This window comes from Hirundo rustica, chromosome 6 (assembly GCF_015227805.2).
Source record: "Hirundo rustica isolate bHirRus1 chromosome 6, bHirRus1.pri.v3, whole genome shotgun sequence".
NCBI lineage: Eukaryota > Metazoa > Chordata > Aves > Passeriformes > Hirundinidae > Hirundo > Hirundo rustica.
The window spans coordinates 58,483,524-58,495,910 of NC_053455.1; the positions used below are offsets into that span (position 1 = coordinate 58,483,524).

The 12,387-nt window shown below is 65.6% G+C and overlaps 2 protein-coding genes across 3 annotated transcripts; one reads left to right on the forward strand and one right to left on the reverse strand.

The window, feature by feature from the left end:
- Positions 1 to 868: 868 nt before the first annotated feature.
- On the reverse strand, positions 869 to 5,355 carry P2RX3 (purinergic receptor P2X 3). Its single transcript, XM_040067586.2, has 13 exons — positions 5,211 to 5,355; positions 4,670 to 4,850; positions 3,767 to 3,902; positions 3,594 to 3,665; positions 3,456 to 3,522; positions 3,005 to 3,098; positions 2,846 to 2,923; positions 2,527 to 2,668; positions 1,933 to 2,063; positions 1,760 to 1,853; positions 1,598 to 1,663; positions 1,340 to 1,417; positions 869 to 1,232 (listed from the first exon to the last, which is right to left on the reverse strand). Exons 1-13 carry the CDS (start codon positions 5,353 to 5,355, stop codon positions 1,110 to 1,112), a joined length of 1,407 nt encoding a protein of 468 aa, XP_039923520.1. The 3' UTR covers positions 869 to 1,109.
- Positions 5,356 to 5,625: 270 nt separating this feature from the next.
- SSRP1 (structure specific recognition protein 1) lies at positions 5,626 to 11,783 on the forward strand. Of its 2 annotated transcripts, none has more exons than XM_040068341.2 (17): positions 5,626 to 5,720; positions 6,216 to 6,375; positions 6,567 to 6,752; positions 6,929 to 7,034; positions 7,343 to 7,533; positions 7,601 to 7,831; positions 7,921 to 8,024; positions 8,135 to 8,263; positions 8,436 to 8,657; positions 8,740 to 8,812; positions 9,203 to 9,341; positions 9,434 to 9,479; positions 9,952 to 10,075; positions 10,446 to 10,616; positions 10,852 to 10,934; positions 11,057 to 11,237; positions 11,500 to 11,783. In XM_040068341.2, exons 2-17 carry the CDS (start codon positions 6,322 to 6,324, stop codon positions 11,566 to 11,568), a joined length of 2,109 nt encoding a protein of 702 aa, XP_039924275.1. In that variant the 5' UTR covers positions 5,626 to 5,720; positions 6,216 to 6,321; the 3' UTR covers positions 11,569 to 11,783. The 2 variants fall into 2 exon arrangements, with proteins under 2 accessions (XP_039924275.1, XP_039924274.1); XM_040068340.2 differs by having other exon boundaries at positions 5,643 to 5,750.
- The last annotated feature ends 604 nt before the right edge of the window (positions 11,784 to 12,387 follow it).

The window sequence follows — 12,387 nt, forward strand, 5'->3', positions numbered from 1 at the left end:
ATTGAAACACGAGTATTCCTTTCCAGCCGCCACACATGAATCTGTTTCCAGTCTCTTCCCTTTCCAAAAACTGCGGGTTGAAGGTCCCGGTCACCCCCTCGCTGTCCTGGAAGCTGGGATGGCTCAGCCCCGGTGCCACCCAGGGGGTCCCACTGGTCTCGGCGCCGGGAAAGGAGCCCCCCAGGCTGGGTTTGTGGTGGCCACGCGTTGTGGGTGGGTGGCCAGGGCCGGGCTGATTAGGAATCCGTGGGGCTGATAACGAGCTCCACTATCTGCAGCGGGGGGAGGGCAGGAGCCGCGGTCCCTGTGGAGCGAGGGCTGCCCTGGGCACCACCGAGGGGCTCCGGGACCCTCGTTCGCCATTCCCAGGAACGAACCCCAGGACTTGGCACCAGCGGCTCCATTGGGAATAAGCCAGGCTCACGGCATCCCCACTGGTTCTGCGGGGGGATTGGGGTGGGATGAGGAGCCAGACCCCCCCTTCCTCCCGAGCAGGAAGGGCAGCGCTTGACCCTGCACGAGGAGGGACCCGGCAGCTTCCTCCGAATCCACCAGGGTTACTCACATCCGACTGGGGAAGTGACACCCGCAGGGCACAACTCCTGTCCCTCTGTGCCCTCTTCCACGGGCTGCGCGGCGGGCACAGCGCTCCTCCTGTTGGCAGCTGCCCCCGCGGAGTCCCCCGTGCCAGGGAACAGCACCCTGACCCCTCTTCCCTTCGCTGCCGCACCCCAGCCCCGCCCGTCCGCCCCCCAAAAACGCCCCGCTGGGCACTGGTGGTTGCTGCGAGCCACGGGTTTATTTGGGGTGGGTGGGTGGGTGCAGCCCCCGGCATGGGGTGGCAAGGACAGGGAGGTGCTGGGGGGGCACCCTGCGGGCAAGGGACAGGGCTGGGGCACCTCGTACGGACACTGGGGACACTGGGATGCACTGGGACAACCCGTGGTGGGCACTGGGGACAGTCGGATGCTAGCGGGGCTCACAGGGGGATCGGTGGAGACTGAGCGGGCAGTAGGAACCCGACGGGGGTCCCGGCCAGCCCCTCACCAGGCCGTGGGCTGCCCCACAGCTTGGCGGACAGGAGGGGGGCTGCCCCATGGCCCCCGGGGCTAGAGGCCGAGGGAGAAGGTGCCCGAGTCGGTGGATTGCTTGTCCCGGGAGCAGGCCCCCAGCGCCCCGGGGGGACACGCCTTGGGGCTGGCGGGGGTGGCGGGCACGACATCCTCTGACACCTGTGGGGCAGGGGACGGGCGCTGGGTGAGACACTGCACCCGGGGGGAGCCAATCGAGCCCCCCGGAGCTGTCCCCATCCCCAGGGCACCCCGGCCCCGTGTCTCACCTCCTCGAACTTGCGGGCCTTGTAGTGCTCGGCGCCCTTGAGGAAGTTGAGCAGGATGATGTCGCACAGCACCGTGCCCTGGGGGCGGCAGCGTTGGGATGGGGAGATCCGTGCTGTGAAGCACCCCTGGACCTCCACGGAGCCAGGCCACTGTCACCCCACGGCTGAGCTGTGTCCCCATGCCCCACGGCCATGGGATTTCCCCTTTTTGCCCTGGGAGGTGTCACCACTCCGGGGCTGAGAACATCCACAACTCACCACACCGATGGAGGTGAAAGCGGCCACCGTGTTGATGAGGGTGGGGACGATGCCGAACTTCCCAGCCTGGGGGGGCAGAGCTTGTTGGCCAGAGTCCCTGACCCTGCTGGCCAGAGCCCCTGACCCCCCTGCCACCCCCTGAGTCCCCGGCCCCACACGTACGCTGCCGTACACCAGGACATCAAAGCGGATCCCAAAGGCCTTGATGAGGGTGCGGCGCTCAGAGCCATTGGGCCAGCGGTAGTATCTGGCGTGCCTGAGGGGACACGGGGACGTGGGGACATGGGGACAGGAGCCATGCCAGACAGCGCACACCGTGCGTGTCCTGGCCATACCTGAAGTTGTATCCGGGGGCAGGGGTCCGGGCCAGGCTGTCCAGGCGGGTGAAGGAGTAGCGGGGCAGACAGAGCTCCCAGGCCTGGTCCAGGTCACACACCCACCCGATCTTGATCCCCAGCACCCCCCCCTGCCCCAGCCCTGCATCAGCACCATGGACCCTGGCCCCTTGGTGCCAAGTCCCCACACATTTACAGTCCTGCATCCCATGGCCCCATGCTCCGTGTCCCATGAATCCACATCCCACATTCTCATCTCCCCAAGCTCCACATCTCCCTGCACCCCATGTCCGTACACCCCATGTCCCCATACCAAACTCTATGGACCCCCATCCATATCCCTGTGTCAAGCCCCACATCATCCATCACCCTGTCCTGTGTTCCTGTATCCCCGTGTCCTGTTCCCAACATCCCTGCACCCCATGTCCCCATGTTATGAAGCCCATGCCCCCATCCTCCATGTCCACATCCACCACTCCATATCCCTCATCCCATGTCCCTGTGTCCCCAAATCCCACGTCCCGCTTGTCCCCACACCCTTCCCAACACCTCCCCCCGTCCCGTGCCTCCCGTGTCCCCTGTGTCCCCGCTCACGGTGGCAGCCAGCGCAGGGAAGTCCTGCCCAGCCAGACGTGCCACGTCCCCCAGGCGCAGGATGGGGCACAGGGGCTGCAGCTGTGGGTGGAAGCGACACCGGCCCAGCTCTGTCCCACTGCCGGGGGGTGGCAGGTTGGTCCTGGGGACACAGAGGGACACGGGGGGACATGGAGGGATGTGCCATCAGGCAGCACTCTGGGGTTCATGGGCCACCATCCTGTGCCGGTGTCCCCATGTCCCCCGTCCCCATGTCCCTGTGTTACCCCATCCCTCTGTCCTCATGTCCCCCTGTGTCCCCCCATCTTGTGCCACTCACTTCTCAAAGCCAAAGAGCGGGAAGCGGATGCTGTTCTTGATGAGGAGGGTGAAGTTCTCAGCTTCCAGCATGACGGGGCTAGGGGAAAGGGGGTGACGCTGGGGACAGGGCAGGGGGCATGTCCCCTGCTCCTCCCTGTGTCCCCCTGGCCCCACTTACACGTCAACGGTGTCCACCTCGGGCGGGCACCAGCCCTGGATCTCGCAGGAGCGCAGGGTCGTGTTGTAGGGGACGCAGCGCCCTGTCAGCATCCCTGGGACCCCTAACCCCTGTCAGCACACCTGGGACCTCGGACCCCTGAACTCCGTCAGCACCCCGGGACCCTTGTACTCCCGTCAGTACCCCCGGGGGCATCCCTGAGACCCCAGACCCCCGTCAGCACCCCTGGGAACCCCGGACCGCTATCAGTACCCTTCACAGCACCCCCAAGACCCCAGACCCCCATCAGCACCCCTGGGACCCTGAACCCCTGCCTCCCCCAGACCTCCAGCTGAGAACCCCGAGCCCCCCCAGTCCCCCGAGCCCACCCTGGATCCCTCACTCCTGCCCGTGGTGGCTCCCCCCGGCCCCTCCGAACCCCTCAGCCCCCGTTCCCCCCGGGGCCGCTCACCGTTGCTCGTGCCCGGGCTCAGCTCCCGGCAGTCCCGGTCCGCCGAGCAGTGGAACGCGGCTTCGCTCTGCGGGGCGGGGGTCAGCGGACGGGGGGCTCATCGAGGGGTCCCCCCGAGCGCCCCCTGCCCCCCCGCACCTCCGGGCACACGCCCTGCGCCTGGTCCTCGGTCCGGATCTGCTTGGTGACCACCACGAACACCGAGGTGCCCTGAGGGATGTCGCTGTCACACAACCCGTCCGGGGGGCGGGGAGCTGAGGGGGGGGATGGCCCCCTCGCCCCTCACCGACCCTCCGGTCCCCGGTCCTCACCTGGGGGGGCGTCACGTAGTCGGCCGTGTCCATCACCTGCCCCGCGTAGCGCCCCACGCCCTTCACCTTGGTGACCACGGAGGACTCGATGGAGGTGTCCCGCACCTGGTACGCTTTCTCATGGAGGAACACCCAGCTGGGACAGCACCGCGGGTGACGCTGGGGACAGCCACCCCCGGACACCACCGGCATCCCCCGGGCCCCTCCTGCTCCCCCCCCGGCACCCCCCGGACCTGCCCGTGACCCCCAGCTCCCGGAGCTGTCCGGGTCCTGACAGGCGCTTGTCATCCCCCCGCCGGTGGCTGCTGTCATCCCCCGGGGGCGCTCGGGGACGGGGACCCCCTTCTGTCATCAGGCTTCTCTGCCCCTCGGTGTCACCCACGCTGTCCCCTTCCCGTCATCCAGCCGAGATGCTCTCCTGGCTGTCCCCCTTGTGTCACCCGTAACGACACCCTGCTGTCCCCATCATGTCACCTGCTCTGCCACCCTCCTGTCACCCGCACCGGCACGCTCTCTGGCTGTCCCCCTTGTGTCACCCGCAGCGACATCCTCCGTCCCGCCTTGTCAACCGGCACGCTCTCCTGGCTGTCCCCATCGCGTCACCTGCTCCGGAGCACCTGAATTCCCAGCCCTGACACATTTTGCCACCCGCTCTCCCGTCCCTCCTGTGCCCCATCACTACCAACTCCCGGCCCGGGTGTCCCCTCGCTGTGACCCCGCCGCCACACGCCGTCACCCCCCACCATCCCTGTCACCCCCGGCTGTCACCTGCAGCAGCAAGCGGGAGTCACCGCGCTGCCGCGGTGCCGGGAAGAGGGTTCGGGGTGAGTCCCGGGGGATGTCCCGGGGCGGGGTGTCCCGGAGGTGCCCGGGGGGCGTCCCGCGGCTGCCAGGGGGGCTCACCCGATGAAATAGGAGAGGATGAGGAGCTGGACGCCGCGGTTGACGACGCCCACCACCCAGCTCTTCACCACCACCGACTTGGTGGTCTCGTAGGAGAAGAAGTCGCTCACCCAGCGGGAGCGGGAGCCCGAGAGGGACATGGGCAGCGCGGCGGCGGGGTTACGGGCGGGGCAAGGCAGGGCTGCGGGCAGGGCAGCGGCAGGCAGGGCTGCGGGAGCGGAGGGTGCTGCGGGAAGGGCAGGGCAGGGGCGCGGGCAGTGAGCGGGGATGCGGGCAGGGCAGGGCGCGGGCGCAGGCAGGGGCACCGGCAGGGGCACGGGCAGGGTGCGGGTACCGGCAGGGTGTGGGCAGCACCCGCAGGGGTGCGGGCAGCGAGGGCGGTGCGGACGGGCGGAGGCGGGGGCAGGGCGGGGGCCGGGGGCGGGGGCACAGCCCCGGTGGGACGGGAGGGGTCTCCCCCCGCTTCCTGGAGGGATGGAGGGATGCAGCCGGGGTCCTTCCCCGTGCTGGGGAGCCCCAAATGGGGAACACCTTCGGACACCGTGGAGCCCGGCGTTGGGCTGCACGTGGGGGTTGCGCCCCAGAGTGGGGATGCCTGGTTTGGGGGGGGTCACCCCTGCAGGGGAGCGCGAGGGGGTACCCCCTGCGTGCGGTTTCGGGGGTGCCCCGCTCTGGGCCGCCCCCATTGTCCGGGTCCAACACTTCGGGGCGCCCCGGGTTTGGGGGGGGGTGTTGTCCCCACACGAGGTGACGTCACGGGGCTTGCCCCGCGCTGGCCAATGGGGCCCCTCCCCCCGTTCTCTCTCTGGTTCTGGGCGGGGCAGAGCGGCCGCCGGGGAGGCGGGGTCGCGACCGCTCTAGCCCCGCCCCCGCCGCCTCGGTGGGCGGGGTCCTCCGACCCGCGGCGGGGCCGCCCGCGGTGCGGCGGGCGCCTCACGGCTCCTCCCCGCCGCCAGGGGGCGTCGGCGCGGACCGGCGCTATGGCGGAAGTCCGCGCGACTTCCGGCGGCGGCGGCTCCGCGCGGTTCGCGCTGCGCAGGCGGGAAAAGCGGTGACAGTGGCGGCGGCGGCGGTGGTGGCGGTGCGGGGGGATGGGAGGGGTGTCTGGATCTCCCGGGGGGCAACCCGGAGTCAGGGGAGGCCGGGCTGGGGTGGGGGAAGAGGCCTGAGATGGGAGTGGGCTCGCGGCGGGAGGACAGGCCTGGGGTTCGGGGGAGGCCCGGGGGGCGCTTGGGAGCTGAGGCCCGGAAGGGATTTGGGGGTTCGGAGAGGCCGCATCAGGGAGCAGAAAGGGCAGGAGTAGGGGGAATTGGAGCGGAGCGATGACACAGCGGCGGCCGAGCGGTGCAGGAAAGGGCGACCCTGGGGCCACGGAACGTCTGGGGAAGGGGGCGAGAGGAGCCGGGGGTAGCCCCTGTCAGTGAGTCAGGTGCCACCGCGAGAGGCAGCGTCCGGGGCTGGGTATGGGGGGTGAGGTTTGGTTTTGGGGAGCTGGGGAGGGCTGGGAGCCCGTCGCCAGCCCGGCTCACCCGCTGTCCTCCCACAGCTGCTGTCACTGACTCCTCTGCCGCTGTCCCGGGCATGCCGGGCTGGGGGGGCTGCTGAACCCCCCCTGAACTCGTCCCCGTCCCCTGCCACACCCCACAGCCGCCATGGCCGATACGCTGGAGTTCAACGAGATCTACCAGGAGGTGAAGGGGTCCATGGTAAGCGAGGGGACGTGGGGATGGCCCCCGGGGCACTTCCAGGGCTGGGGTGTGGATGGGAGGAGGGCGTGGAGGATGAAGCTGTGGCTGGTTGGTGGTGGATCGGGGGTGTGGGTGCCTGGAGAGCTGCATCCAAGGTGGCCGTGGTTCCTCCTTGGAACTGAGTCCCCTCATGCCTGGTTCTCCCACAGAACGATGGGCGGCTGAGGCTGAGCCGGCAGGGCGTCATCTTCAAGAACAGCAAGACAGGGAAGGTGGACAACATCCAGGCCTCAGAGCTGGCCGAGGGCGTGTGGCGGCGCGTGGCGCTGGGGCATGGCCTCAAGCTGCTCACCAAGAACGGCCACGTCTACAAGTATGACGGGTTCCGGGAGTCGGTGAGTCCCTGTTCCTTGCTCCCACTGCCCTGGCCCTGTCCCAGATCCCGCCCTGCTCCCTGCCAGCCCGGTGACAGCTCTGCCCCCTGCATCTCCATGCCCAGGGGCTGTGTCTCGCCTGAGGCTCTGGGTGCTGGTGGTTCCTGATGGTGTCCCCTCCCTCTTGCCCAACCCAGGAATTTGACAAGCTCTCAGATTTCTTCAAGGCCCACTATTGCCTGGAGCTCGCAGAGAAGGATCTGTGTGTGAAGGGCTGGAACTGGGGCACAGTGAGGTTTGGAGGTGAGTTCCTGTGACAGCCAGAGGCCATGGGATGGGATGACGGGATGTTCCCACCAGCATGGCTGTTCTGCTGCCCCAGCCATTCCCTTAGGAGCAGCTGCTTTCTAGGGCTGGCCTCAGGGACAGTGGGGACATTTGCCATCTCAGGAGATCAGGAGGGCCGGAAGGGAGAAAGCCTGGAGATTTTGCAGGGTGGGAATGAAGTGATGAGAACAGAGGCACTGCTGGATGTTGTGAGATGGGCGAGACTGTGGCTGGAGATGAGATTTGTGGGCTGGAGCTCTGAGCTGGCTCTGGTGTCCCCACAGGGCAGCTGCTGTCCTTCGACATCGGGGAGCAGCCGGTGTTTGAGATCCCTCTCAGCAACGTGTCCCAGTGCACCACAGGCAAGAACGAGGTGACGCTGGAGTTCCACCAGAATGATGATGCCGAGGTCTCGCTCATGGAGGTTCGGTTCTACGTGCCCCCCACCCAGGAGGACGGCGTGGACCCCGTGGAGGTGCGTGGGGCTGGCAGAAGGGCGGGGGCTGGCAGCAAGGAGCCCTTTGTGACCGCTTCCCTCGCAGGCCTTCGCCCAGAACGTGCTGTCCAAGGCAGACGTGATCCAGGCCACCGGAGACGCCATCTGCATCTTCCGGGAGCTGCAGTGCCTGACGCCGCGCGGTCGCTACGACATTCGCATCTACCCCACCTTCCTGCACCTGCACGGCAAGACCTTTGACTACAAGATCCCCTACACCACCGTGCTGCGCCTCTTCCTGCTCCCGCACAAGGACCAGCGCCAGATGTTCTTCGTGGTGAGTGGGCCCGGCTCAGCCCTCCCCTGGGAGAGCATTGGGGGTGGTCCAGGGGGGTTTCCTGTCTTCACCTCCTCTCCTCTTTCCAGATCAGCCTGGACCCCCCGATAAAGCAAGGCCAGACCCGCTACCACTTCCTGATCCTGCTTTTCTCCAAGGATGAGGACATCTCCCTGACCCTCAACATGAATGAGTGAGTTCCCACGGTGCCAGGCCTCTTCCCAGACCCCTTCCTGGGCCCTGAGGGAAGCACTTACCCCCCCAGACCCTGTTCTCACCTCTGCCCTCCTTCCCTCCACGCAGGGAGGAGGTGGAGAAGCGCTTTGAGGGGCGGCTCACCAAGAACATGTCGGGGTCCCTCTACGAGATGGTCAGCCGGGTGATGAAGGCACTGGTGAACCGCAAGATCACCGTGCCTGGGAACTTCCAGGGGTGAGCAGCTGCACGGCCAGTCCCTCTCTTTCCACCTCATTCCCATGGCCAGGAGAAAGGGGGTTCTCTGTGTGATTCATGCCAGGGAGCAGGGCCCGTCTGTGCCTGTCAGTGCCAGGGCCGGGCATGGGGAGGGCATTTGTCCCCATGGATAGCAGCATTTGTCCCGCAGGCACTCCGGAGCGCAGTGCATCACGTGCTCCTACAAGGCCAGCTCGGGGCTGCTGTACCCGCTGGAGAGGGGCTTCATCTACGTGCACAAGCCCCCCGTGCACATCCGCTTCGACGAGATCTCCTTCGTCAACTTCGCCCGCGGCACCACCACCACCCGCTCCTTCGACTTCGAGATCGAGACCAAGCAGGGCACCCAGTACACCTTCAGCAGCATCGAGAGGTGGGTGTGGGCTGTGGGGCCAGCCTGGCTGTGCCTGCCGGGGCTCCCCAGCACCCCGGCCTGACCGTGCCCTTTCCCGCAGGGAGGAGTACGGGAAGCTCTTTGACTTTGTCAATGCCAAGAAGCTGAACATCAAGAACCGGGGGCTGAAGGAGGTATCAGCCACACGGGGCCGGGCTCGTGCCTGCTGGCGCTAGTGCTGCCTTCTCCCAGAATCCGGCTGCTTTTCCCTCTTTTTTTCACCTCTCTTTTCTCTCCTTGCCCTTGTAGAGGAAAAAGGTCCGTGCGATATCCCTTCCTCTTTGTCCTCCTCCTCCTCCGGGTGCAGGTTTCCTGTGCATGGCCGTGGTGGTCTCTGACTAACCCAGTAACCCCAGAGTGGTGTGCGAGGGCCCCCCTAACCCCCATAACTGCTCTGCCCTTCTCTCCGGGCCCTGAGGGGGGAAGGAGGGGACGTGGCCCTGTCTGTCCCCTGCCCTGTGCATGCCCAGGGCTGTATTCCAGAGGGGGACACAGGGAGCAGCTCTCATCCCACCTCTACGCAGGGAATGAAGCAGAGCTATGATGAATACGCTGACTCTGATGAGGACCAGCACGATGCCTACTTGGAGAGGATGAAAGAGGAGGGCAAGATCCGAGAGGAGAATGCCAACGACAGCAGCGATGGCTCCGGGGAGGAGACAGGTGAGGGCTGGGGCTGTGAGGGGCTGCTGTGGTGCTCCAGCTCCTGCTCCCTGTGATGATCGGAAGCACTGAGCCCTCGCTTTCTCCTCCAGATGAGTCCTTCAACCCTGGAGAAGAGGATGATGACGTGGCTGAAGAGTGAGTAGAGGCCTGGAAGGGCTCTATCCAAAAGCCCCATAGGAAGGTTCTGTTCTAGGGCTGTGTGGGCATTGAGAGATGCTCACAGCGTGGCTGGGATCACCTGGATTTGGGAATGCTGGGCAGCTCGGGCAGTTCTGGGCTCACGTCATTCTAATGGCGTTAGGCAGTATGAGAGAGTTCTGGAAGGACTCCTGGGGAGGCATTGGCTGTATTTTTCGGGAAAGAGAACAGTTGGGAGGAGGGTTAAAGCCCCAAACTGAGGTGAAGACGAGTGGGAGTTCTGGGGGGGGCTTGAATCTGAGCCCTGGCGCCACGAGAGCTCCAAATATCCAGGAAGCAGAGCACGATGAGCAGTGTTCGTGGAAGGCTGCTCCCCTGAGGGCTGTTAATGGGAGCAGGGCAGCTCCAGCCCGGGAAGCCTCAGGGCTGTGGTGCCTGGCGCAGCTCTGAGGCCGGTGGCCCCGTGCAGGTTTGACAGCAACGCCTCAGCCAGTTCCTCCAGCGGTGATGGTGACAGCGACCGTGACGACAAGAAACCCGCCAAGAAGGCCAAGATCGTCAAGGACCGCAAGCCCCGCAAGAAGCAGCCGGAGGTGAGGGGCTGCTGTGGGAGCAGCACCAGCTCCTGGAAAGGGATCGGGCGGGTCACAGCCCCACCTGAGCTGCCTCACCTCAGCTTCTGCAGCACTCACCAGTGCCCTGGCCAGAGCTGTTGTCCAGGCCCGGCATTGCTGCCTCCAGATGGGTCCAGGCTGAGCCTCTCCCAAGGGCACGTTGTTCCCATGACCAGCCTATCCTGGCTGTTGTTGGGCTGTTCTCCTGACCCCCAGCTGTGACCCCTCTTCAGCCCCTCTCCCAGGGCTGCAGCTGGATTGCTGGGGGGTGCAGAGGAGAGCAGAACCCGGTCCCCAGGTGTTGGGTGAGGGGTGCACTGGGGTTCCATGGGTGTTCTCCACCTCCCAGAGCAAGAAGGGGAAGGACCCCAACGCTCCCAAGCGCCCTATGTCTGCTTACATGCTCTGGCTGAATGCCAGCCGGGAGAAGATCAAGTCGGACCACCCCGGCATCAGCATCACCGATCTGTCCAAGAAGGCTGGGGAGCTCTGGAAGGCCATGTCCAAGGAGAAGAAGGAGGTGAGGGATGGGAGGCCCAGGGCAGAGTTGGGCCTGGTACGGGGGGGAGCCTGATTATGGAAGAGCCTTCCTTGCTCCTGGGAGCCTGGAGCTGAGCAGATGGGGAGTTGGAAGGGGTGGGGACATCCTCGTGCCGGTGAGCTGGGTGAAGTGGGAGCAGGGTGGGGTGCAGGTGGGTGCTGGAGGATGGAGGAGGAGGAGAGGGGGCTGTGCTGACCCTGTGCTCTGGCTGCAGGAGTGGGATCGGAAGGCGGAAGATGCCAGGCGGGACTATGAGAAGGCCATGAAGGAATACAGCAAGTCTGACAGCCACAGGGGGTGAGTGTGCTGGCAAGGGGCTGGCAGGGCCTGGCCCCCCAAAATCAGGCTGTTCTGGGGCCGGTGTGCTGCCAGCCGGGTAATGCGGCTCCTCTCCCCTCTGCCCACCCAACCCCACACAGCGAGAGGTCAAAGAAGAAGAAGAAGAAGCAGGAGAAGCTCGTGAAGGGGAAAGGGGACAAGAAAGGCACCCCCTCCAAGTCGTCATCCTCCAAGTCCCCGGCTAAGGGCATGAGCGACAGCTTCAAGAGCAAGGAATTCGTGTCTAGTGATGAGAGCTCCTCTGCAGAGAGCAAGAAGGAGGTGGGGGTCACAACTAGGGCAGGTCCTGTTCCCTTTTTCCTGGGGAATAACTGTCTGGGAGGGTCCCAGCCCCTCTTCCTTGGGGAACATCCCAGAGATTTCTGCTGGAGAGGCTGGGCCCTTCTGGTACCTCGTGTCTGTGGTACTTGGACATACCTCGAGGTGTCCCCAGGTCACCACCATCACCCTGTCCCCGCTGTACTGGGGGGATCCTGCCCTGCCTTCATTGTCCCCTACTGACCTCTTTGTCCCCTGCCTGCAGGACTCAGAGGACGAGGGAGCTGCCAGCCCAGCCCCCAGCTCAGAGGACTCTGCGTCCGGCTCGGATTAGCCCCATCCCGGCTGGCTCCAGGCTGGATCCCAGGTGGAGAGAGGACTGGGCGGGCCAGCCCCACGGCAGGGACCAGGGTCCTGGGCTCTGGATGGCTCCCACCTGGGAGCAGGGCCAGGTCCCCCTGTCCCCCCAGGACCCCGTGGTGGCAGGAGGTGACAGAGGCTCCTCAGTCCCTCACCTTTGTATCCCATCAATTTATTTTTTCTAAACACTTGGGTTTCTCTCCTTTTCTTTCCTTCCCTCGTTGGTTTGGGTTTTTTTTTTTTTGGTGTTTTTTTGTATTTTGGGTCTGTTCACATGGCAACTCGGGTTGAATTAAAAAAAAAAACCCACTGATGGTGTTTGTGTGGGCGTGGGGCTGGCTCCCCCCATCCCTCCTTCCTTCCTGCAGCCATCCGGGAGCTCATTCCCCTCCTTGAACGGCTTCCAGGGCTGACTTCACCCTCTCCCCACCCTCCATTAGCGGCCCCCAGCCCCTGCTCAGCCATCAGGGCACCTAATTACAGCCCCTCGCTCGATCCTGATGCCATTTGGGGGTTTTTCTACCTCCCTCATGAGGGGGTTGATCCGATTAAGACCTGTTTCCCCTCCGGTGTTGATTGCAGCCGATTCCCGGTCTGGAACCAGCCCCGGGGGGACCCCACGGCTGCCTGTTCCCCCCTCCTTCCACTGCCTTTACTGGCACCGCTGGGATGGGGCTACGGGGAAGCGGGAGCCCTTCCAGGGCGGAACCCGCGCGTCCTCGGTGGGCACGAGGGGCCCTGGACGCCCCAACGGTGGCGGGCTTTTGTCACAGCGACCTCCACCCTAATATGC

What these genes read in the sequence shown, in the direction of transcription:
- P2RX3 (XM_040067586.2), bottom strand. Translation starts at nt 5,355, where the DNA reads ATGGGGGCGGCCCAGAGCGGGGCACCCCCGAAACCGCACGCAGGGGGT. An exon ending in ACTACGTGACGCCCCCCCAG is followed by an intron (nt 3,666 to 3,766) that starts GTGAGGACCGGG and finishes GACATCCCTCAG; the next exon opens with GGCACCTCGGTGTTCGTGGT. An exon ending in ATGTCCTGGTGTACGGCAGC is followed by an intron (nt 1,664 to 1,759) that starts GTACGTGTGGGG and finishes CTGCCCCCCCAG; the next exon opens with GCTGGGAAGTTCGGCATCGT.
- SSRP1 (XM_040068341.2), top strand. Translation starts at nt 6,322, where the DNA reads ATGGCCGATACGCTGGAGTTCAACGAGATCTACCAGGAGGTGAAGGGG. An exon ending in ACGGCGTGGACCCCGTGGAG is followed by an intron (nt 7,534 to 7,600) that starts GTGCGTGGGGCT and finishes CTTCCCTCGCAG; the next exon opens with GCCTTCGCCCAGAACGTGCT. An exon ending in AGAACCGGGGGCTGAAGGAG is followed by an intron (nt 8,813 to 9,202) that starts GTATCAGCCACA and finishes ACCTCTACGCAG; the next exon opens with GGAATGAAGCAGAGCTATGA.